The 25,500-nt window shown below is 33.3% G+C and overlaps 1 protein-coding gene across 1 annotated transcript; it reads left to right on the plus strand.

Moving 5' to 3' along the window:
* The first annotated feature begins 6,084 nt into the window (after positions 1–6,084).
* LOC136348835 (facilitated trehalose transporter Tret1-2 homolog) lies at positions 6,085–25,089 on the plus strand. Its single transcript, XM_066299988.1, has 3 exons — positions 6,085–6,442; positions 6,492–7,288; positions 23,823–25,089. The coding sequence occupies exons 1-3, from the start codon at positions 6,262–6,264 to the stop codon at positions 24,366–24,368; spliced, it is 1,524 nt and encodes a 507-aa protein (XP_066156085.1). The 5' UTR covers positions 6,085–6,261; the 3' UTR covers positions 24,369–25,089.
* Positions 25,090–25,500: the final 411 nt, after the last annotated feature.

The following is a 25,500-nucleotide window of genomic DNA, read 5'->3' on the forward strand; positions in this document are numbered from 1 at the left end:
TGAAGTTTTTCTATCGCTTATTTGCAAAATGAGTTCATATTACCACAATGTTTTTAAAGGTTTCGTCTTTGGGAGCAGGTCCATGCACAATATTCCACTCGACCAACCAACCAATAAAATTCCTTCTAGCTGATAATTAAATCCCATATTGCTCATTTTAAAAAATTGTATTTAAGGAATTTTTTAGAGGTATTTTTTTAACGGATCACACTGTATATTACAACATTTTTGAGTTTTTTTATGTTCAATCGAAAATTAAAAAAAAAACTTATATTTTGAAAAACATTTTTTTCTTTTCTTAATCTTATATTGTGAAGTAGTTGCAAGTGAAGTGAAGCAAAATGCTTAATACTCTCCCACTGCAACGTTTCCCCTTCTACAACTGGACTGTCAACATAAACTTTCTTTTTTCTTATGTGCGGCACGTTGAATGGGCATATTTTTGAATTCAGCTTTTTATGATTTGGACGATGTACATACGTATATGAAAAAGAAAACTCTGCACCTTAATTATTTTTTTCAATTTACTCTTTTTCAATTTGTCTTGTAAATACAGTACGTTTTTTTTTTCAAGATTTAAAGCCTCATATTTTTAACACCGTACTGGCGCTATATTGACGCTATTTTGGCAATTAGGTGATAAGAGTCTATTAAAATACATAAAATAATAAAGGATAGGAGACATGTTTTTTAGGGTTTCCAATGAACAAGTTATACAGGGAGATGTTCATAGAAAATACTAGTTGTTTCTGATGTTGTTGTCAACTACTGTGATTGCAGTTGATAATCGCTTTGATTTCGACGCTTAAGGAAGACAAGTCGCGTATAAAATGCATTGTAGTATATCGTGTGGCTCTAAATTGAACCCCTCTGTTAACTTTTTAAGAAATTTATATACTTTTAAATTCAAAACCAGCGTTAAATAGGATAAAAAGTGAAATTTTTTGACATTTGCATTTTTTTTAATGTCGCTTACGTTACCGGTAGCGCAAAATTGCCGATTTTTAAAAATTAAAAAAAAAACAAGTCAAATGACTCCTCAAATAAAAAGTTTTTCAAAACCGTATTGAATGGTGTTTTGTGATTCAAAAACTATTGATTAGTTTTTGAAAAAGATACGTATAAATTTGGCAAAAATGCAAGAAAAAGTGAGCTAAATATTACGTAAACGATAAAAAAAACTTGTTTGCTGATCGGAAATTGGTTGGTTTTCGATTTTGTACTCACTTCTTGGTCTTTGGTTATTTATTTTTTAATGTTTTTTTTTAACCAAAGAGTGTTTGTAAACATAAAATCGGAAGCAAAATAATTTCTAATCAACACACACGTTTTTTTATAGTTTACCTGCTATTTGACTTTATTTTTATTGCATATTTTACGAAAGTAATAACTATTTTTCTTAAAACTAATCGATAAATTTTCTAAGGCAATGCAGCATTTAATATAGTTTTGAAAAACCTTTTATCTGAGGTGTCGTTTCTCTCATGTGCAAATTTTTAAAAATTAACCATTTTATGCTACCAGTGACGTAAGCTTCATTTAAAAAAATAAATAAAAGTATGAAGAAGATAGTACTTTTTGCCCTATTTAGTGCTGCTTAAAAAAAATTGTTAAAAAGCTAAAAAGAGGGGTAATTATTTAGAACGGCGCGATAGCATATTTTACATGGATCATTATAGCAGAAACGTCCTGAAGTAGAAAAACATCAAAACAAAGCATTACTGAAACTTTTGACTTTTAAATAACACGTGATCACGCACCCACGAGTAAACGGAAGTTAAAATACCCAAAAATCACAGATTTTCCTTCAAGCAAAATAAGCATATCCAACAACAACGCCCATGATGTAATATATAATTTTAACGGTTCCCGTTCCTAATACTCATATGAAATTTTATCTGAGAATGAAACTATGCTACTTTTTTAATTTTCTGAAAATTCCGAAGATGCGCTGATAGCAATTCAGGTAAAACCCTTTTTCACGTTAAGGGCAGGGCGTTACAATCTAAAAAACAAGCTGAACGACTTTGTTTAGCTGGATTAAATTCTCCAAAAAATTTTGTAGAAAAGAAAAAAATATATATATACAGAGTGTTTCCTAAGTACGGTACATAACTTCGGGAGCATATTCTACAGCTAAAATAAAGGTAATTTTGTTATATAAACTATATCCCAAAAATGCTTCGTTGCGGAACTACAGGCTGTGAAAATTTTATTAAAAAATTACAATTTTTTAAATATTTTAGAAACTAGTTGAGACATTTTGATGAACTTTTAATAAAACAGGCAAGTACACAACAAAAAAATTCTTATCTTCATGCAAGTATTTCTTCTCTTAAAAATAATAAAAAAGAATGAAAAAATTTAGCTACAATGTTTTTTATTTATTTAGTCGAAAACGGTGCGTCCTACGAAAAAAAGTCAAGAAAACTTTTTTCTTCCAAACCGGACACATAATTAAAAAGAAACAAAATATTGGAAAAGAATAGTGGCGTACCACATTTTTCCTTTAAAATATCCGGTAATTATCCTGCTCGCACACCACTGTTTACACAACAGCCACTATTTTTAGCGTAAAATACGCACCGTTGCTAACTCTCAAACCCTGCAAAAAAATTCATTAAAATGTCTCGAGTAGTTTCTAAAATATTAAAAAAATTGTAATTTTTTAATGAAATTTGCACACCCTGTATTTCCGCAACGAAGCATTTTTGGGATATAGTCTATATAACAAAATCACCTTTATTTTAGCTGTAGAATACGCTCCCGAAATTATGTACCGTACTTCGGAAACACCCTGTATATATACATATTTATAATTATAGAAAAGGCTATTGACCTCGTTGGGCTTTTCGCCCGTGATCTACTATTTTACATTTTTTTATAATTTGAAATAAACAATAATTCAGCTAATAAATGGAAAAAAGAAGGAAAGAAACAAAAATTATGATTCATGGAAACATTCCAAAAGCGTGATGGAGGGAAAGAAGAAGCTATTATAGATTGTTTTGTCTGTCTGGTTAAGCATAAAGGGGTCAATATGCTCTAATTCTCTAGCCTCTCCGTAATTTTTGTCATGTGTGCGTTCATATAACAGTTTGTTAGGGGGGTTGGGTAGCGAGTTGTTATGGTGGGTTATTTTCGTTATCATTCTCAGTGCAATTTGTTGTCTTGTTTGTACAAATTGTTTGGTTTTTCTTGTTGCGTTTGCTCTGTGAATGTATCCATAGTCTAATAGAGGGCTACAAATGGATTTGTAAATCTTTGTTGCCGTTTTAGCGCTGATCCCTTTGTTTTTGTAAGTTAACGTACAGAAGCGTTTAACTCTTCATAATTTCTGTTCTGTTATTTTCTAAGTGTTCGTTAAATTTTATTTTTTTGTTCATCGCCATACCTAAGTATTTGACTAGATTTTTAAGATCTGTTGTATATCTGTCAGCAGTTATAGTTGGTGAGTCAGCTTTGATATTGGTGGTTGGTAAGCAGTAGATGGTTTTTGGAAGGATTTGGTGTTAATATTCATTTGTAGACCATGTCATGGTCTTATTTGTTAGTATCTGTAGTCTAGATGCGGCTTTGTTTATGTTTTTGTCATGTACAATAAGTGCCGTGTCTCTCAGCGTATTGTAATATGTGTAAATATCCTGTCTACTTCGTTTTTGTCCAGTAAGTTATGGTTGTGTATGATGTGGCAATATATACAGGGTGTTCCAGTTTATAATAGCAGGACTTTAACAGTCGATAGAAGACCTTTTCTTAAGATGAAAATGCAATATAAATATATATTGAAAACGACTCAGTTTTTGAGATACAGGATGGCAAACTTGACTTTTTTTCATTTTTTTTTAATAATTACTCAATTATTAAGATACAACCATGACATTTGGTATTTTGGAATTCTTCGCAGCGCCGAATATATATTTGTTAAAATTTTCGTCAGAAGGCGCCATATGCAACATACTAATGAATGTTCAAATAATGATAACTTTTTTGAGCCTCCTTGTAGAAACTTTTTTTTAATCATAATGGATTCCCCGTTCATTTTTTCCGAAAAATGGTATTCTCACTATAAATTGCTAAAGGTCACTGTTTTCGAAATATTTTGAATTTCGTCCCTAATAGTACGACCTGCTACCACAGGGTAGTTGGGTTGGATAGCAAATAGTTTATTTCGCAAATTTCTTTATATCTAATAAATGTTAAAATATTTTTTTAATTCATTTAACAACGTTATTAATATGATGACTATTACATTTAACATTATTTATTTATTACATTAGTAGTATTAGTACAACTCCCCTGTGGAAGCAGGTCGTAGTACTATGGACCAAATTAAAAATATTTCAAAAACAGTGACTTTTAGCAATTTATAACAAGAGTATCATTTTTAGGAAGAAATTAGTGGGGAATCCGTTTTGATTCAAAAAAAAAGTTGCTACAAGGAGGTACAAAAAAGTGATCATTGTCTTAACATTCTCTAGTATGTTGCCTACAGCGCCCTCTGTAAATTTGACGAAAATTTTAACAAATATAAATTCGGCACTGCGAAAAATTCCAAAATACCAAATTCCATGAGTGTATCTTAATAAATGCGTGAATTATTTAAAAAAAATGAAAAAAAGTCAAGTTTGCCATCCTGTATCTCAAAAGCTGAGCCGTTTTCAATATATATTTATATTACAGTTTCATCTTAAGAAAAGGTCTTCTATCGACTGTTAAAGTCCTGCTACTATAAACTGGAACACCCTGTATTGTATAAGAAAGGTGAGAGTGGCGAGCCCTGTCGGAGTCCTTGTTCGGGAGAAAAGGGAAAGGAAAGAGTGTTGTCAATACGTATCTCTAGTTGTCTGTCTTTTAAGTAAGTCTTTAATTAAATATATTAAATACTTTGGTATCTGTAATTGATAGAGTTTGTAGAAGAGACCCCTGTGCTAGACACTGTCAAATGCCTTATTGAAGTCCATAAATAAGCATTCTGATTTTCCTCCCTTAAGCTGGGTTGTTATGATGTTGTTCGTGAGGATAATGAATGGGTGAATAGTGCAGTGTCTTGGTTTGAATCCAAATTAATAGTCGAGAGTATGTTTCCCAATAAGTAGTTGAAGACTATGTTTAATAATGTTTTCAAATATTTTGCTTAGCACCGGGAACAACGTGATTGGTATGTAGTTTTATGTGTGTTTCATCTAGTTCATTTTTTGGTATGGGTATTATTATACCATTCTTCTAAGATTTAGGGATTTTTTGTATTTTAATGCGGTCGTTCATTTGGTGTAGGATCAATTGGTATGTTTCTTGGGTCAAGTTTTTAATTATGTTGTTTTTAATTTTATCTTTTTCTGGTGCTGCCAGAAAATAAAACATTTTTAAATTAAGTTTTCCTAAGGGCAGAGGTGTACCTACGAACTGAAACAAAACTAAAAACATAAAATCAGATGTTTCATTATGAAATGAAATATTTTATTGTTAGCATAAAAGAGGTGGCGAATTGAATTGCTAAAAAATAATCGTCAGTTATCATCATCATCATCATCAGTAGTGATATAATTACCGAAAACCTCAAATTTTATACATTTGATATGTCACATTCAAAGGTGATTTTCAAAGGATATTCGTGCTTAGTGCAAACTTTTCATCTTGTACAATTAATGTGAGGGAAGATTCAAGGCTACTGACGTAATAGTCAAACAAGAATTGCACAGACTTTACTTAACATAATTTATTTCATGCCCCTCCACTTGAGGAACAAACCGATAAGCATTGTTAGTTTAAAAATTAAATAACGATTATACATATAAAAACACTCAATTTGAGTGTCAAGTGGGCAATAATAACTGACAAATACCATAACTTTCCTCTTACATAAAACGTCGATAAAGAATGAACAAAGTTCATCACTTCAATTTCATTCAATTGAATTACCTCACTTACTTTACCAGATTTAATTTTCTGCGTTAAACGATTTTCTATTAGATTCAAAAAATTTTAAAAAATTTATCAACACTGTAAAGGATTCCAAAAACTTTTTTTTTTTTTTGAGTTCACCAAAACGGTAAGGCTTTAGAAACAAATCTAACCATTCAGAAGGTATAGTGCCGCATGGCGTTTTGGACACCTTGTATAGCATAAAATTAAAGTGCACCTACTTCAAATTACATTATCTGAAGAGCCCAAGATAACATGCATGGAGCCTGAAGAGGAGTTTACTTGTGTAAGTGTTTCGCCTGAAGAATCATCGCCGAAAACAGCATTATAGTAGAAATGTCCGCAACCCAAACTTCCGGAACTCAAACGTCAAAAAATCCAGATTTCAAGTACCAAGAAGTCGCCAAATCAGAAGATGAAGCTCGGGCAGGTGCCGATGGACAGGTTCAAATCAACATCAAACAAATTGATGAGAAAAGACACAGCCGCACTTTTCTTTATATTGCTGCTTGCATAGGTGGAAACAATATGTATGTTTTTCTCATTAACACAACTAATCATTTTAGGTAACTTGGCGTCATTTTCATGTGGTATCACGCTAGGGTGGTCCTCCCCAGTGATCCCCAAACTACAAAATTTAGAACTGAGCCCTTTAACTAAAGTGATAACTCATAGCGACGCTGGATGGATCGGATCTTTGCTACCTTTAGGGGCAGCTTTGGGGCCCTTTGTAGCCGGAGCCCTATCCGACAGAATAGGCAGAAAAAAAACCTTGCTGATAGGAAATATCCCCTTAATTGTCGCAATGCTCTTGAATATTGTCGCGAAGGATGTTAGTTACCTACTAATCTCCAGATTCATCTGTGGGGTGTCGGTAGGACTGGATTTCACCGTTCTGCCAATATACATAGGAGAAATTGCTGAAGACGAAATCAGAGGAGCTTTAGGAACTTATCTACAACTATTCACAGTTGTGGGTATGTTGTACTCCTTTGTAACTGGGCCGTATATGTCGGTTACCATGTTCAACGCCTCCTGCCTGATAGTCCCTAGCATTTTCTTGTTAACATTTTACCTCTTCGTACCTGAGAGCCCCTACTACTTACTGCAAATCGGAGAAGATGAAGCTGCAGAAAAGGCTTTAATGAAGTTGAGAAATACGGTGTCGCCTGACGATGTTCAAGTGGAGCTTAGCAATATGAAGAAGGCTGTAGATGAGGCACTCGCCAACAAAAGCCGTTTTTTGGACATATTTAAGTCCAGGGGATTAACGAAGGCGTACGTGTTGACTAATGGTCTGATGGTGTTTCAGCAAATGTCCGGTATCAACGTAGTCCTGTTTTTTGCTCAAAATATTTTCCAGGTAAGATAACAAATTATCAAAAGGTGACTCAAACACAAGCTCTAGTATGTATATACTAATATGTTCGAGTAGTAGTTATTTAACGAACAAGGGTATTAATCGCTCCTTGTTATCCGGGTTAGTTAATTGTAACCACAATTAACTTCAATGTTAACCGCGTTGCTACACGGGTTACTTAATATGCACCAAGGTTTTCAAGTTCATTTTTATTACCTAAACGAACAGGTTAAATCGGCGATCTACGAGGTAAAGGTCAGAAGTACAGGGTTCCCCATATTAGACTATGCACTTTAAAAGTCAAATTAGAACTTTCTAATCAAAATTTAAAAATTTCTTACGGGACTAATATACAGGGTGTTCCAATAAGAACGCTTCGGACGGTTACAACTTCATTAATGGTTTAAACCAAAATTTTGTTTTACACCTATATGTAGGATTTTAAGGGCACATTTAAAAATTATTTTCATTTATACAGAGTACGTGAAAAAAATACAACGGAAAGTTACGTTTTTTAAAATGAAATATTCTACATGTTTTTTGCATATTTTAAATTAGAGGACGAAAAAAGTAGTAGTTTGTACAACATTCAATAGGTCTAAAACAAATACCTCTTAAGAGATTTAGCGAAATGTAAAAAATTCAAGGGTCGCGAAAACATTATTTTCTAAGTGAAATGAGTTACTTAATTACCATTTTTTAATTAATATTTTTTAACAACAAACTATTCTTCTAATTGAAAATAGTTCTTTTTACCTTTGATATAAAGGGTGAGCAAAAACATAAATTAAATCTTGCCCATTTATAACTTATTATATCTTTCTTATTTTAAATGTAACGTACATTTTTAAATATTTATTAGAACCACTAATTAATACCCTTTCCAGTGATACTATACTTATTTTGAATCCTTTCTATAAAATGATGTTCAGTTCATCTTAAATAACGTTTCATAAAACATAGTACTATCAGGGTATATCTTGGATTGGTTTCCATGGTTACAAAATTTTCTAAACAATGGTATTCCATTTTATAATTTTTTTATTGCAACCCCACATTTTTAGAAAGCTTTTTTAAATAAGTTACAACAATTAAAATATTTTTTATTAACGTAAAGATGAATATTTTTCAAAATATAATTTCGAAATGGCGACTATCATTTTGGATACAATACGCTTTAGTAAAGACAATATAATTTTTAATAATGTTGCTGGTGTGATTTTTGTGAAAGCATTCCGAATTGGAATTTTCATATTCTCTTTCGTTGCCGGTGGTTCTGTGAACTTTATATTTAGTGTATCTCCACAACAAGAAGTTCGAGTAAGTAGGATAAATAATGACAAATATTCTATCAACACATTTTATCTAATTTTATTTTAAGACTTATCAAAAATGAACGAGGCCTCTACAGACTCTGCACGGCAGCTCAAGACATTGAACTAAAAAGACAACTAAACAACATTAACAGACAGATAAAAACATTGATACGTCAATACAAACAGGAAAAAGGGCTCGAAACCTGTCAGGAACTCCAACAGGGCCACGGAAAAAGTTACTGACAGAGAATAAGAAAACTCTGACGATATAAAAAAAACCAACACCATCGGTACCATTAACGGATACGGAATAGAACAGTATACAGACCAGGACAAAGCAGACGTTTTTGTCGGACATTTTCAGAGAGCTTTCACAACTTCTACCAGTCCTAACTTGGTCAATCAAAACTGGTCCTTGACAAACGGCTGGTGTGACAATTATTTTGACAACGCAAAAGACCTCACAGATCAAATTATTACTGATACGGAATTTATTGAAGCCATGAAAGACATAGTTCCGAGACAAGACAACATAGAAAGCAGTGTGTTAAAGAACCTAACTTCACCATCTGACGAACTCATACTAAAAGCACTAAACAATTGTTTTGCAACTAAAACCACACCAGATACGGAAAACGGGCATAATAATGCCCATTTCAAAAAGCGAATTGGACAATACAGAAACACTAAACTTCCGACCCATTACACTACTCCCGGTTCTAAGTAAAATTTTTGAATGTATTTTCAAAAATAGACTTCAAAAACTGATTGGACACATATACCAACGTACCAATTTGGATTTCAGTCAAAACACTCGACCATAGAGCCATTCTATATCTTAACTGACAACATACAAACAACCCCTTAGTGGCAAAAACCAGCATGTTTATTCATGGACATCAGCAAAGCGATTTACAGTGTCTGGCACAAAGGACTACTATGTTAACTACAAAATCTTAAAACACTAACATATTTACTTTACACGATCAAAAACCTACTCGAAAACAGACTATTAAAGCCTGCATAAGTAATGCCCTATCTTACTTTTTCTCCCCGAACAAGTTTCTCTGCAAGGCTCTCCATTCTCACCCTTTCTTTACAATATACAGGGTTATTCAGATTCGACGCTCATCATTGGGATCTCAGTAACCATAAGAGATGCGAGGTGGGTTAAATTGAGACGAAGTTGTACAATTTGGAGCTCAATAAAATGCCCTTTCAAAATTTGGAAAATTCCGATTACTTCCGGAGATATCCGTAAAAAACCGAAATTTTGAAAAAGCGTTTCTTTTCTTCTCTGATGTTATTTGAAAAGATAATTAAAAACGAATGGCACATTATAATTGCCACTTTTTTTGAATTTGAATGAAATGATGTATCAAACATAAATGTTTTCTTAAATTTATTAACTTAAAAATGATCTTAAACGTATAAATAAATAAAACGTCACAACAAATGTTCAAATATGCCTCACTCTTGTTCAATATTATTAGTAGCACGACTGATGTCACGCCGTCTTAATGTTGCAAATGCATTTATAATTTTTGTCCGCAAGTCTTCTAAATCTTGTATGGGTTCGGAGTAAATTTTATTTTTTAACGTTCCCCATAAGTAAAAATCAAGGGGCGATAGATCAGGTGACCGCGCGGGCCACTCTATTACACCACGATTTCCAATCCATCGACCAGAAAATTCGTTGTTAAGGAAATTCCTTACCCCCTTTAGGTTGTGGGGAGGTGCTCCATCTTGTTTTTTATTTCTATTCAGTATTTTTCAAATTTTAGTCTGTGGTAAATGTGGTTCAAATGCTATTTTATTTTTAGATTTTCTCGGATGGGCGTTAACCTGAAATTGTTTTTAATACTAATACGTAAATTTATGCTTTTGTTTTAAAAATAAACTTATTCCAAAACTCGATTAGCATCTTCTTCGCTAATTTTAGTACCATAATTGTTTCTCGACTTTTGAAAAGAACCATATTCAACTAAATTTCGTTCCAACCTGGAAAAATAGGAGTAATGTGGTTGTCGCTTGTCCGGAAATTCTTGAAAGTATGCTTCAGTTGTTCGCATGGAATTTCAGTGATTAATGAAATAAAGTCTTAACATATCCCGATTTTATTCATCCGTAAAACTCATTTTTATTTAAACACAGTAAAGAGATGTCACACTTCAAATATCTCGGATAACTAATGTATCAATTATATTTGGGACAGTAATTGTTTCCATAGTATCCTTGTTCTTGTTTTCAAAAGCACAATCATTTTTTTAAATATTTTCATCAAATTGCAGGTTGCAGGAAATCTAAACGTCAAATTTCAAATATGATTTCATTATTTTCTAGAAGATAAAATGTGGCAATTATAGTGTGCCATTCGTTTTTAATTATCTTTTCAAATAACATCAGAAAAGAAAAGAAACGCTTTTTCAAAATTTTGGTTTTTTACGGATACCTCTGGAAGTAATCGGAATTTTCCAAATTTTGAAATGGCATTTTATTGAGCTCCAAATTGTACAACTTCGCCCCAATTTAATCCACCTCGTATCTCGTATGGTTACTGAGATATCGATGATGAGCGTCGAATCTGAATAACCCTGTATACTGTCACGACTTATACAACCACGACCGGCAAGACACAAATCATGTAGAAAAACAGCCTAAATATTACAATGCGCTGACGACACTGCACTAACTGCAGACGGCAAAATGACCGTGAAAGCTGTTGAAAAGGTCCAATCACGGATCATACAACGATGTGGTTCTACAAATGGCGACTGATACCAAATGCCAACAAAAACCAACTATTACTACCAAATCACCACTTTAAACACAGCTCTCCTACAATTATGATTGACGGTTACAGGACTGAACCAAAGCACTACATAAAATAATTAGCAGTAACAATAGACAAAACTAAAATTTACTAAACATGTATAAAATTTAATAAGGGAGATTATTAAAAGAGCAAAATACTTCAGACCCCTCACACAGGAAAACAAAGGAATCAGTATAAGAAGAACAACATCTATATACAAATCCATTTGCAGACCATTGATGGACAACGGATACGTACTCAGAGCAAATGCTACGAGCAACACGAAAAAACACTTTACAGGCCACAGGGCAAATCGCACTCAGGCTAATTACAAAGATAAGACATCCTGAAAATCCCCTCCTACACAACCCATTTAACGAATTCCTCTGCGAACGGACACAAATGACAAAGATAACGGAGAGACTGACCACTACAAACAAAATGGCAAAAACTATCCTCACAACTGGACCATACTAAACCCACTTTGCCTAACAAGACTTACCAGACAATCCCGTTATCTTTTCTCATCTATCACGCTGTTAGAGAACCTAAGGCAGTGTTGAATCGTCATTATTATTTTTATTTTTTGTTTGTTCTTCTGATAAGCTTATCCCTTAAGTGACATGCGTGTATATTAAAATAAAATTTATAGCACTCAGGCAGAAGGACCGATTGGTCGGTAGCCTATTTCTCGTGAAATAAAGATTAATTCATAAAATTGATGATAAATTAAGATAACAATGATATTGATTATAACAAGACCTATTACAGTGTGATGTTGTTGTAATCATGGAAACCAATCCAAGATCTCCCCTGAGAGAACCTTGATTTAAGTAATGTTGTCATTTAAAATGCATTAAGACGCCATTTTACAGGAAACGATTAAAATAGGTATAGGACACCTTAGTATCACTTCAAAGGGCATTAGTAAGTGGTTCTACAGGGTGTTTCAGAATTATGGTGACAAATCGATAAAGGTAACAGATTGTCGAAAAATAAATATACCGGGTGGTCCATTTAACTCTGACAAATCGGGATATCTCGAAAATTACGCATCAGATTGAAAAAAGTTTCAAATGAAAGTATTTTGTCTCGAATGGATCCACGATATAACACTAACCATCACTTCCCAACTCTTTCACTTGGGGTTGGGGCGGGGGTAACTTTGAAATCTCAAATGGCAACCCTCATTTTTTATTGCAGATTTGAATTTTACGATAAAAATTACTTGGAGTTTGTCTGAAACTTTTTTTTCGATTCGCCACAGATGGCGCTGTAATCGGAAAAAATTGTTTTATTCTAATTCTGAAAGAAAGCATCGTGTCTTTCATATTTTTAATGGAAACTTGTTGGTTTTTTTGGGTACCTCCGATAGTTTAAAGAAATAAAACCATCTGTGACAAAAAAAACTTTATTTATTATTAAATTTCTAAATAAACTTAGATCTACATTGAATTTTCATTCCATTAAACACAACTGTTCAAACATTAAATTAATGACGAAGCAAATGTTCAAAATGTCCACCACCTTCATCAATACATTTTCTTAAGCGCATCTGTAATGTTTGTTGAGTAAACACTAACACTTCGGGAACGACAGAAACACGAGCATCTCTAATTATTTCCATCATGTTTTCGGGCGTTATGGGTACTCTTGAATACACTTTTTCTTTGAGATAACCCCATAAAAAAAATCGAGTGGGGTAAGATCAGGCGATCGTGCTGGCCAATGAATAGGTCCACCTCGTCCAATCCATCGATTGCGATATTTATGATGTAAAATTTCTCGGGATATTAAAGCCCAATGAGCTGGGCAACCATCATGCTGAAACCACATCGAACGTCGAGTTTCCAAATTAATGTCTTCCAATAATAAGGACAAATCTTCATTCAAGAAGTTTTGATACTTTATTCCATTTAATGAGCCATCAATGAAATATGGACCAATTATTTTATTGCCAAGTATTCCACACCAAACATTTACAAACCACGGTCGTTGATTAGCTACTTGTTGTATCCAGTGAGGATTTTCCGTAGACCAGTAATGCATATTTCTTAAATTTACTTGTCCATGACTCGTGAAGCTGGCTTCATCCGTAAAGAGAACACATTTTAAAAAATTTTGGTTTTCGTTCAATTTTTGCAACGTCCATTCACAAAATTGTATACGAGATTCATAATCATTTTGGTTAAGTTTTTGATGTAACGAAATGTGGTAAGGATGATATTTAAAATTTTGGAGAATTCTTAATACACTTGCTTGAGATATCCCTGAATGTAACGATAATCTTCTTGTACCTAAATATGGATTTACATTCACAGCAGCTAAAATAGCAATTTCGTTGTTTTCGTTAGTAACTGCTTTTGAACGCTGTTTTTTTCGAGGTTTAACACAACCAATTTCTTTAAAAACCTTTACAACGCGATAAAATGTGGACAGGGATGGCGTTTCTCTATTAGGAAAGCGATTCCTCGAAGTTTCGACAGCAGTCTGATAATCCAAAGACGCCCCATATGCAAAAATCATATCAATTCTTACGTCATTAGATAATGCACTCATGGTGAAAACTGAGATTCAAAATAACACAATAAGCAATTTAACGGGTACTACTTTTACACCATTTCAGAAGTAAAACTGAGGTTTTTCGTTTTATTTATCGGTTCTGCCTAAATAAAAATATCATCAATAAAAAATTTACAATTTCTTTCACTGTCTTTGTAAACGATATGAAATTTACTTTTTGTCACAGACGGTTTTATTTATTTAAACTATCGGAGGTACCCAAAAAAAACCAACAAGTTTCCATTAAAAATATGAAAGACACGATGCTCTCTTTCAGAATCAGAATTACAAAAAAAAAATTCCGATTACAGCGCCATCTGTGGCGAATCGAAAAAAAAGTTTCAGACAAACTCCAAGTAATTTTTATCGTAAAATTCAAATCTGCAATAAAAAATGAGGGTTGCCATTTGAGATTTCAAAGTTACCCCCGTCCCAACCCCAAGTGAAAGAGTTGGGAAGTGATGGTTAGTGTTATATCGTGGATCCATTCGAGACAAAATACTTTCATTTGAATCTTTTTTCAATCTGATGCGTAATTTTCGAGATATCCCGATTTGTCAGGTTAAATGGACCACCCGGTAGTTTACTTAATAAAAGATCGTCTTGAGACCCGTCATTCCTGAGATACAGGGTATTAAAAATCAATTTTAAAAATTTTTTTTTAGTTTATTTTAAAACTACTGCGACTTTTGAAATGAAAATTGGTGTATCTTGGTTTCGTAATCCGATAAATTTGATGGGCATTGTCTTGGGGGGAATTATGTAATTCCCCTGGACAATGTAGTAGTTAGTGGGTTCTGCTCCCGCGGCTGGTTCTAAACCTTTTGTTTCTTAAGGACCACTCTCGTTTTCGTCAGACCGAAAGAAACTGAGTTGAATTGAATTGCTTGATTGACTTTTTGAATTTGTATATCAACAAAGTTCTTAGCTTAAAGGTGTTGACAAGTGATTGGTGTCTGATGATTTCAAGGGCAAATTTTGACTTTTTGCGAATTGTTAATCTCTGATGAGGTCTAGTGTAAACTGACTAAAAAAGTGGGTGGAAGCCTCAACAGTCAGTTCCCACTACCCTTCCCTTGTCACACGGTAACGACCCTTCATTGAATTTCTGGAATTGGACGTCCTCCGCGGTACCAGGGATTGGTCCTTTGTTTGCCTCTAGTTAGGTTTTTTTTAAATCACCGAGGTTTACAACCTTTTCTACGACTCTGGCTAATTGCAACCAATATCACAGATGTACTGCAGTGGGATTCTTGGAAAATCTTTACAGTGCAAATCCCTTTTCTATCGGCAATAAACTACTTCAAGGGACACCATTAAGGGAAAGTTTCCAGGGTTATGATACCCTTTCGTTATAGTTTATTGTCGACATTTGGCATTCCCGAAAAAGTCTGATTGTTTTCAGACAGGCATAATTAAAATTTTGTACATAACAGGGGGCGCTAGTTATACGTGTATCATTACACATTTTCATCAAAAATATTTTTAAATTTAGATTTATCGGTAAAAGAGTTGAGGAATATTAAAGAACTGTCAATTATACATAAAAAAAAGTTATTCTCAGTAAAATACTCTTAAGTGAACGATTGTCCAGAAAAATGACAATTATTGTCCTATCGACTTTAATGCTGGTGCACCAAGAAGAGTTCGTTCTGGACAAGTAAAAGGGGACACCCTCCAAATAATTGAAAATCAACCATCCACGAGTGCTCGGGCAATTGCTAATGAATTGGGAGTTTCAAATTCGACAGTTTGAAGAACTATGAACGAACAACTCTTACATCCATATCATCCACAAAGAGTGCATGCATTGGTACCTGATAATTACCCGAAGCGAATTAGTTTTCGCCATTGGTACATCCGGCGCATTGCAAGAAATCAAAATTTTGCCAAACTGATACTACTTAATGATGAAGCGCAATTTACTAGGGACGGATATTTCAACATCCACAATAGCCACGTTTGGGACGAAGAAAATCATCATTTGACGCACACTGAAAACCACCAGCACCGGTTTTCAGTCAACATTTGGGTTGGAATTGTAGGTAACCATTTACCAGGTCCTATTGTACTACCACATCATTTAAATTCAAACAGATGTTTGCAAATTTTATGAGATAATTTACCAGAGCTTTTGGAGGATGTGCCACTAGTAGTACGTAGCAAAATGTGGTATCAGCATGTTGGTGCTCCAGTTAATTCTTCCAGAGCAGTAAGAGATCGTCTTAATGAGGTTTATGGAAGACGCTGAATAGGTAAGTTTGATCCAGTGGCATGGCCTCCTCGTTCCCCTGATTTGACCTCCCTGGATTATTTTCTTTGAGGTCATGTGAGGGGTTTAGTAAACACGAAACCAGAAATAAATGTTAAAGAATTAAGTGAAAGAATTTTCAATGCTTTTGATGTGATTTGGAATCCCTCAGGAATTTTCCAAAGGGTACAACAAAACTTCTACGAGGGTGCAATTTATGTATTGGCCAACGCGGTCATCACTTTGAACATTTATTGTAATATTAGTGTTTATTATATTTCATTATAATTAGATAGTATTAAAAGCAATGATAGAACAATCTTAGACTTTTTTTTAAAAGCGTTTAAAGTCGATATGACAATAATTGTCATTTTTCTGGACAACCGTTCACTTTAGAGTATTTCACTAAGAGTAACATTTTTTATGCAGAATTAACAGTTCTTTAATATTCTTGAACTGTTTTACCGATAAATCTAAATTTCAAAAAGTTTTCGATGAAAATGTGTAATGATACAAGTATAACTAGCGCCCTCTATTATGTACAAAAATTTCAATTTTGCTCATCAAATTTATCAGATTTCGAAACGAAGATACACCAATTTTCATTTCAAAAGTCGCAGTAGTTTTAAAATAAACTAAAAAAAAGAAAAAAAATATAATTTTAATACCCTGTATCTCAGAAATGACGGGTCTTAAGACAATCTTTTATTAAGTATACTATATTTATTTTTCGATAATCTGTTAACTCTATAAATTTGTCACCATAATTCTGAAACACCCTGTGTATATCTCTGTGGTGGTGGTCTGCATGTCAAATTACGAAAGAACTATTTTTAATTTGAAGAATAATTTGTTCTTAAGACGTATCAATCAAAAAACGGTAATCATGTAAATCATTTCACTTACAAAGGACATTTTCTTAACTTTTACATTTTTACATTTCGTTAAATTTATCAAGGAGTGTTTGTCACAGACCTATTGAACATTATGCCAACTCCTACTATTCTCTTCTTCTAATTTCATATATGTATGTAAAAATATATAAGGTGTTTCATTAAAAAAATAAAAAACATAAGTTTGCATTATATGTCTTTTTTGCGTACCCTGTATAAATGAGAATATTTTTAAAATGTACTCACTCGTGCATGTAAGTGAAAAAACAATTTTTGATCAAAACCATTAATAAAGTCATAATCGCCCGAGGCGCTCTTATTGGACCACTTTGTATAGTTAATTCTAAGGGATTTATTATTGATTTAGATAACTATCCAATTCTTTAAAATCATGTTTTTTAAATGCCCTTTATCAACTTCGATGCAATTTTAAATTCTATTATCTAAATTCTATCTATACAGGGTGTATCAGATCAGAGTGTAAATATTTCAACCATGATTTTTACTAATGAAATTAACAAACACGTATTTCTTCTTTTTGTCCAAGAGGCTGTCGTTTAAGTTCTAGGGATCTTTGAATATGGGGCCCCATTTGGATAAAATAATTTATGTTGGAAGAGCCCTTCGACGGATTGTCATGACATTTGGTGTACAAAAATTTTTAGATCGTAGCAGTTCACAAATAAAAAATAAAATATACAGCTTTGCCATAACATAGATATAAGGACCGGACTATGAATATAAGGGCCCATATTTACTTAACCGTTAAATATTTCGATCAAGTGATTACGTTCCTCGATTGTACCTTTCATTTAGACATTTTTTTGTCTCTTGAAGATTTTTCGCAGAATGCGTCGTTTTCTCGTAGTAACAATTCCAAATTTTATGTATTTTTATTGCAGGAATTTGTTGATACTACGTAGACCATAGCTCGAATAGCCACATCATTCTCCCTGTCAAAAAAATCATTCTGATTGTCATTTTCTGCCATATGGTGGTCAACTAGCAGTAGGTATTACTCGTTAATGCTATTATTGCCATATTTAATTATAAAATAACATAAAAATTAATTCTTATTTGTTTTATAATAGCTCTTCCGTTTAGCAATCTCGAGTTTGCTGATATTCGCTTGATTTATGGTGAGTGCAGACAAAATGCTCATAGAGCTAGAGTTCTCTAGTATTAGCGATTTCCTAATCGACGACTTCCAAATGCAAGAACGTTTACAAATGTTCATATCAGGTTGAGGGAATTTGGCAATTTCGCTCCTCAACGAGGAGAAAATCATAATATTAAGCATCATGGGGTAGATGATGAGCAAAAAATAATCAATTACTTTGAAGATAGTAAAATTAGTAGTTTGAGAAATGCTGAGCATGACTTAATGATCCCAAAAAGTAGTATTCAATGAGTGTTATCTCAAGAAAAGTATCATCCTTATCATTTAAAGAAAGGCCAGGAACTGGTGGTCACTTTGAACAATTTTTAGCGTGCAATTTCATTCTTCTTTGTTATTTTGTTTCAAATAATTCAATAAATAACTTTAGACAGATACGGTCTAATCCGAAGAAGATAAGAATTGCTTTAAAATAACTACTATGAGAAAACGACGCATTCTGTGAAAAATCTCCAAGAGACAAAAAAGTTTCTCAATGGAAGGTATAATCAAGTAGTGTAATTACTTAATCAAAATATTTAACGGTTAAATAAAACCGGGCCTCTATATTCATAGTCCGGCCCTTATATCTATATTATGGCAAGGCTGCGTATTTAATTTTTTTATCTGTGAATTGCTACGATCGAAAATATTTGTACACCAAATTGAACGAAAATCCTTTGAAGGACTCTTCCAACACAAATTATTTTATCGAAATGGGGCCCCATATTCAAAGATCTCTAGCGCTTAAACGACCGACTTTTGGACAAAAAGAAAAAATACGTGTTTGTTAATTTCTTTATTAGAAATCATGGTTAAAATATTTGCACTTTGATCTAGAACACCCTGTATATATGTTATATCTAAAATTTCGCATAACCCCACGAAGCAAATCTCCATCTTGATATTGATCTACGAAAGGGCAATTCATGAATTTTGTTAAAATTTAAGTTATCAAAATAAGTAGTTCCGTAGCAATTATTTTGAAAAATTTTGTCCCCGTTCGTTTGTCATTGGCGTGAACATTTTCAGAACTCCTTATCAAAAAACTCCACAGTTCAAAAGTCGTTGTTTGATGTGGTGTAGCAACAAATCCGGGCTTAAAAGAGCGAATTGGGAATGAAACTGTAAGAGTAGATTGAGATTTACTACACAGGATGATACAAAATTTCGCACTTAAAATTAAAAATTGCATTGAAACTAAGGAAGGGGGGGGGGGGGGTCAATTAGAAGACGTAATTTTTTAACATTGAATGGTTACGTAAATGAATAATAAATTCCATAGAAGTAGCTATATATTAATTCAATAAAAGATTTTATTACATCGATTAGAAAGTTTTTATTTGACTTTTAAAGTGCATAGTTTAATATTGGGAATCCTGTATTCCAAAACTTCGGTGTATAGAGGGTTGTGATTTATTTAGGAGCACATCAAAGATCTCTGAAATATGGTGATTTTAATATAATCCGACATATCGATTCATCTATCATTTTGCGTACATTTTAAAACTATTTAAAATTATACAGGGTCGGTCAAGATAATTTACGGTAAAAATATTTTTTTAGCGCCACCCAAAGAAAACATTAAAAAGTTAAACTGTAAGAAACGACAATTTAAAAGTGATTTTTTAAAATTATTTTATAAACGTGTGCAGGCTGTTTCAAATTCTTATTTCAGAATATAAGTATATACATATATCGTATTTAGAGACTTGCACAGGAGCCATAAATATATATAGTATGTACATATACAGTATAGGACAAAATTAAATTGACTAGCAACTAATGTCATTTTTTAAATATTTATTTTGAAAATTTAAAAGGCAACAGTATCATTAAATACTCAAATTATATTTTTTTTAAACTAAGTAAAAAATTTTTAAAATATTAAAATGATTTGCCCAAAATGGAAAGAGTAAGAAAACAACTAAAATTTAATGCAACAAAATTAAATTAACTTGCTAAAAAAAATTAAATATTTTATAATATTGGCACATTTTATTAATATTTGGTTCAATTTCCATTATTGTCCATAACGCTGCGACATCTTTTAGGCATGGACTCCATTAAATTAACTATGGTTTGCGGATCAATTGCTTTCCAAGTTTTCACAATTTCCTGGAAAAGTTTTTCGCTATTGTTGAACTTTTTGGTTCGAATCTGCTTTTCAACTATTTCCCATAGATTCTCTATGGGATTTAAGTCTGGAGACTGTACTAGCCACGTGAGAACATATATTTTTTTGTTATTTAATCACTCCTTAACGATCTCGGACGTGTGTTTTGGATCGTTATCATGCTGAAATATAAAAGATAGTGGCATTTCCAACTCGCAATGTGGTAACATCACGGATTCCAATATATTGCAATACATGAAACGATCCATTCTTCCCTTAATCCAATGAATAGGACCCATATCCCAGCCAGAGAAAGCACTCCAAACCATTATATTCCCGCCTCCATGTTTCACTCTCCTAGAAACGAATCTAGGATCAAGTCTTTTTCCACTTGGTCGATGAACGTATTGAGATCCTTCAGTACGAATTAAATTGAATTTGCTTTCATCACTAAACGACACTTTTTTCCAATCCCTTGAGGTCCAATACAAATGCAGCGTTGCAAACATTAGTCGAGCTTCCTTATTCTTCTTTGACAAAAGGGGTTTTCCAGCTGGTCGATGAGCAGGGTAATCCAAATTCAACAAGACGTCTTTGAACAGTTCTGGAACAAATGCCAATATCGCCTATTTCGCCACAAATATCGGCTGCAGATATCCATGGATTCTTTTAATTAACATTTTTATTTTTCTGTCTAATCTCTGAGACGTTTTTTCGCCATCTACCTCCTCGTTTTAAATTTATCAAAGTGCCACGAAGACGATTATTATATATATATATATATATATATATACAGGGTGTCCCAAATAAAGTGAGTTCCTTGGGTATTATGGAAGCGGTAAGAGATACAAGGTGACTCAAATTAGAAAAAAGAAGCGCATTTTTGTGCCCATTCAGAAAATGTTCTAAATTTAAAAATATGCACAGGGGTTGTCAAAATATGAGCAAAAATCTAAAAACTGCGATTTTCGAAAATCAGAAATTATGAGTACATTGTTTGAGTAAATTGTATCAAATTTGGCAGTTCTTTATTATCGTCAACTTCCAATTGAATGGCGTTTTCAGAATTTTTTTAGGCCTTTTAGATTTCGAGAAATTATATTCAACTTTGTTATTTCTTATGGTCGCCATATTGGATTTTGGTGCCATCGAATAGACAATAAAAAAAGTTTTTTAACTATGTATCACAAAGGTGCCCTTGGACTTACCAAAGTAAGAAAAATAAATAAAAATATTTTTCACCTTAGTAGGTTTAAAAACAAGTACTTTAGTGTTGCTAATCAAAGAGCAATAATGTACGAAGTATTTTGTTTATTGGGATAATAAAAACTTAATACGTTTTTTTTTAGTATTAACGTAATTACAATTCCATAGGTTTTATCAAAAATAACAAAGAAAAACAACGAAGGAATTGGTACCTTTACTCACTGAGTAGGAATTACTAATCCTAATCCCTATAAAAACTGTTCAAATATTTCTCCATTATGATTAACACAAACTGTACAGCGCTTAAGAACGGACATACAAGCACTTTTTACTTACATATCTGGAGCTATTTCTTGAATAGTTCGCACAACTACAGCCTCCAATTCTGCTACTGTATCGTAGGATCTGTAGTAAACCTTTTTTTTACATATCCCCAAACAAAAAAATCGAGAGGTGTTAAGTCTGGGGAGCGTGCTGGCCAGCTGACAGGGCCTCGATTTCCAACTCAATTATTTCTATACGTATCATTTAGATATTGCTTATCACTGAAGTACTTGTTTCTAAGCCTACTAAGGTGAAAAATGTTTTAACTTATTTTTCTTTCTTTGACAAGTCCAAGGGCACCTTTGTGATACATAGTTAAAAAACTTTTTTTTATTGTCTATTCGATGGCACCAAAATCCAATATGGCGGCCATAAGAAATAACAAAGTTGAATATAATTTCCCGAAATCTAGAAGGCCTGAAAAAATTCTGAAAACGCCATTCAATTGTCAGTTGACGATAATAAAGAACTGCCAAATTTGGTACAATTTACTCACACAGTTTTTGCTCATATTTTGACAACCCCTGTGCATATTTTTAAATTTAGAACATTTTCTGAATGGGCACAAAAACGCGCTTCTTTTTTTTAATTTGAGTCACATTGTATCTCTTGCCGCTTCCATAATCCCCATGGAACTCACTTTATTTGGGACACCCTGTATAAAATCTTTATTTCCAAGAGGAAAAGGGCTATCGACCGTTGTTGGTCTTTCTGCCCATGATATAAATTACTAAACTTAGTGTTTTATACTGTCCAAGAGAAAAAAGAAGAAAGAGCAGAAATATTTTGAATCAGTTGCACTATTTACATTTACAGGCTGTAGTGCTCTATCAGGGTTGTATTGGGGAATTGGAGATTTGACTGTCTTGTTTGTCTTGTCAGACACAGTGGGGTTACTATTGCCCCATTGTCAGGATTGTCCTTCCATTTCGTTTGCATGTCCAGAATTCTTTCCGTTATTCTTGTCATGTTGGTGCTTTGGTATAATAGTTTGTTGGATGGGTTATGTAGGGGGTTGTCGGGGTGACGTATCTTAGTAAATTATTTTATATTATTGAACAAACTACTTGTTTCGATAAACCAAACTGCTGACTTATTACCTTTTGTGACTGTTTCCTTTCGTAGGCCTCTACAACTTTCTTTTTTAAATCTGTCGATAAATTTTTTACCAATGTCCTTTGGCACGACTGATATTGCAATATTATAATGTATAAATTCTATTAAAGCGCTTCTACACACTAAAACTAATATGGTCAATTTAATTTTGTCGCTATTCTTATCGGTCAAAAATTCCATTTTTGTATAAAAAAGTAAATATTTTGTCGATATGGGCAAAGACCAGAAATAGCAATAATTTAGGCATATACGCATCCTAACATACAAAAAATATTTCATTTTTAGTTCAATTTGAGACGCTTTTTTAAAAAATATTGAAGTCAATTTAATTTTGTCCGATACTGTATGTGCCAAAAATAAACATTTTACATGTGATTTCCCTACTAATTCAAATCCATAAATATTATAAAATCCATATTTTAAATAACAACCAAAATTGAAATACGTATCTATTCGTCGTTGCAAAACGAGGAAAAGCAAACTTTTTTAATTACAAATTGTTTTTGATCATGAAAAACCAGAAAAGTGTCATTAACGTAAAGGCACAAAGTAAAAATTCTTTTTTGCGTTATTAATATTATTAGTCAACTGCTTTTGGTAAAATTATTAAAATACATTTTTGGTATGGTGAACTTTTGGTTGTCGTACCTGTCCCTGTGTTGAAACCGAAATTTTGTTTATGTTATCTCTGTTGGTTGTTGAAAAACAGTATCGCCACACCAAAATATTGACTCAACACCGTTTGCCAGCACAAAAGAAACTGAGAAAACATTTACTTTCAGGACTCTGGAGTGACTCTAGCTCCTGAAATCTGCACCATCATCATCGGCGCGGTACAAGTATTATTTTCAGCAGTGACTTCTATTTTAATAGACAAATATGGAAAACGAATCCTGCTTATGATCTCAGCCATTGTCATGGCAGCTTCTCAAGGAGCTCTTGGCTACTTCTTCCATTTGAAAGACGACATTCACAAGGACGTATCTTCACTATCCTGGTTACCAATTGCCTGCCTCATCATCTTCATCATCGTCTACTGTTTAGGTTTTGGACCAATTCCATGGGCAGTAATGGGAGAAATGTTCCCAGCTAACATAAAATCTGTGGCATCCACATTTACCTCGGCGACCTGCTGGTTTTTAGCCTTCATTTTGACCAAATATTTTGGAATGGTGGCCGATCTCATAGGAAAATCCGGAAGTTTTGGGTTATTTGGAGCATGTTGTGTTGTAGCTTTCGTTTTTGTTTTTAAATTCCTGCCGGAAACGAAGGGGAAAAGCTTACAGGAAATCCAGAATCTACTTAACAGGAGGCATTCAAAAGTTTAGTACTGTGTTTTCTAATGAGAAGAAGGTGGATCGAAATATGAATTGTATGGATTGTTGCCTAACATTTCGTTATTTTTTATTCGTCAAAAAGAATGCCTTCACAAATTCTGCGGAAAAATACGACATAATTGCTTTCACAGTTTAGAAATCTCAGAAGTTTTAAGACATACAAAGTAAATTTACTTCGCTGCTCAGTATAGAATATTTCATCAAAATTTATACGGGGTGTCCGTTTCTGCGGCCCAACCAAGAGAGTCCCGGTAATCGTGAAACATATGAGGTCAGTTAAATCGGAGCAAAGCTGTGTAATTTATAATTAAAAAATATGCCGTTTTAAAATTTATAAAATTCCGATGATTTTTTAAACGTTTTTCTTTCGTTACTCAGCTTATTTGGGGAGAAAATTCAAAGTGCCAAGTTAGTGCAAGTTAAGAATGGTTAAGTGTCCAACTGGCGGTCGTTGCAACCTTTTCTTTTTTGCATTGTCACGATTTCATTCTTGAAATCTGACGTTTTCATTTTCGGCAACCATCGTCAATTTTGTTTTTCCTTACGACCGCCATCTTGGATTTTCACATTTTTCATTTTGGCTTTTTGTTCTGATTGCGATGGACATCACGTGTTAGGGGTTGAGTATTGGAGTTTGATGCAAATATCAAAAATTCAGTTTTTGCACACTCGGCTTTGGAAAAAACATCCATATATTTGTTTAATAAAGACATTTGTTACAGTTTGACTAAATTTACTTTGACATCCCCTACAGTTACGAAATGAATATAAATTTATTAGCAAAGAGATTTTTCGAAGTGGAAAAACAGGAAACGGCGAAATGAATACAATTCCACGAGTCCAGTGCGATGATGCTCGAAACGGGCATACAAGTCGATCACTCAACATCATCGAGACGAATATCTAAATCACAGCACGCGGGTATACAGGGTTATTCAGATTCGACGCTCATCATCGATATCTCAGTAACCATAAGAGATACGAGGTGGATTAAATTGGGGCGAAGTTGTACAATTTGGAGCTCAATAAAATGCCATTTCAAAATTTGGAAAATTCCGATTACTTCCGGAGATATCCGTAAAAAACCGAAATTTTGAAAAAGCGTTACTTTTCTTTTCTGATG

The sequence above is a fragment of the Euwallacea fornicatus genome, chromosome 35, assembly GCF_040115645.1.
Source record: "Euwallacea fornicatus isolate EFF26 chromosome 35, ASM4011564v1, whole genome shotgun sequence".
NCBI classification, from domain to species: Eukaryota; Metazoa; Arthropoda; class Insecta; order Coleoptera; family Curculionidae; genus Euwallacea; species Euwallacea fornicatus.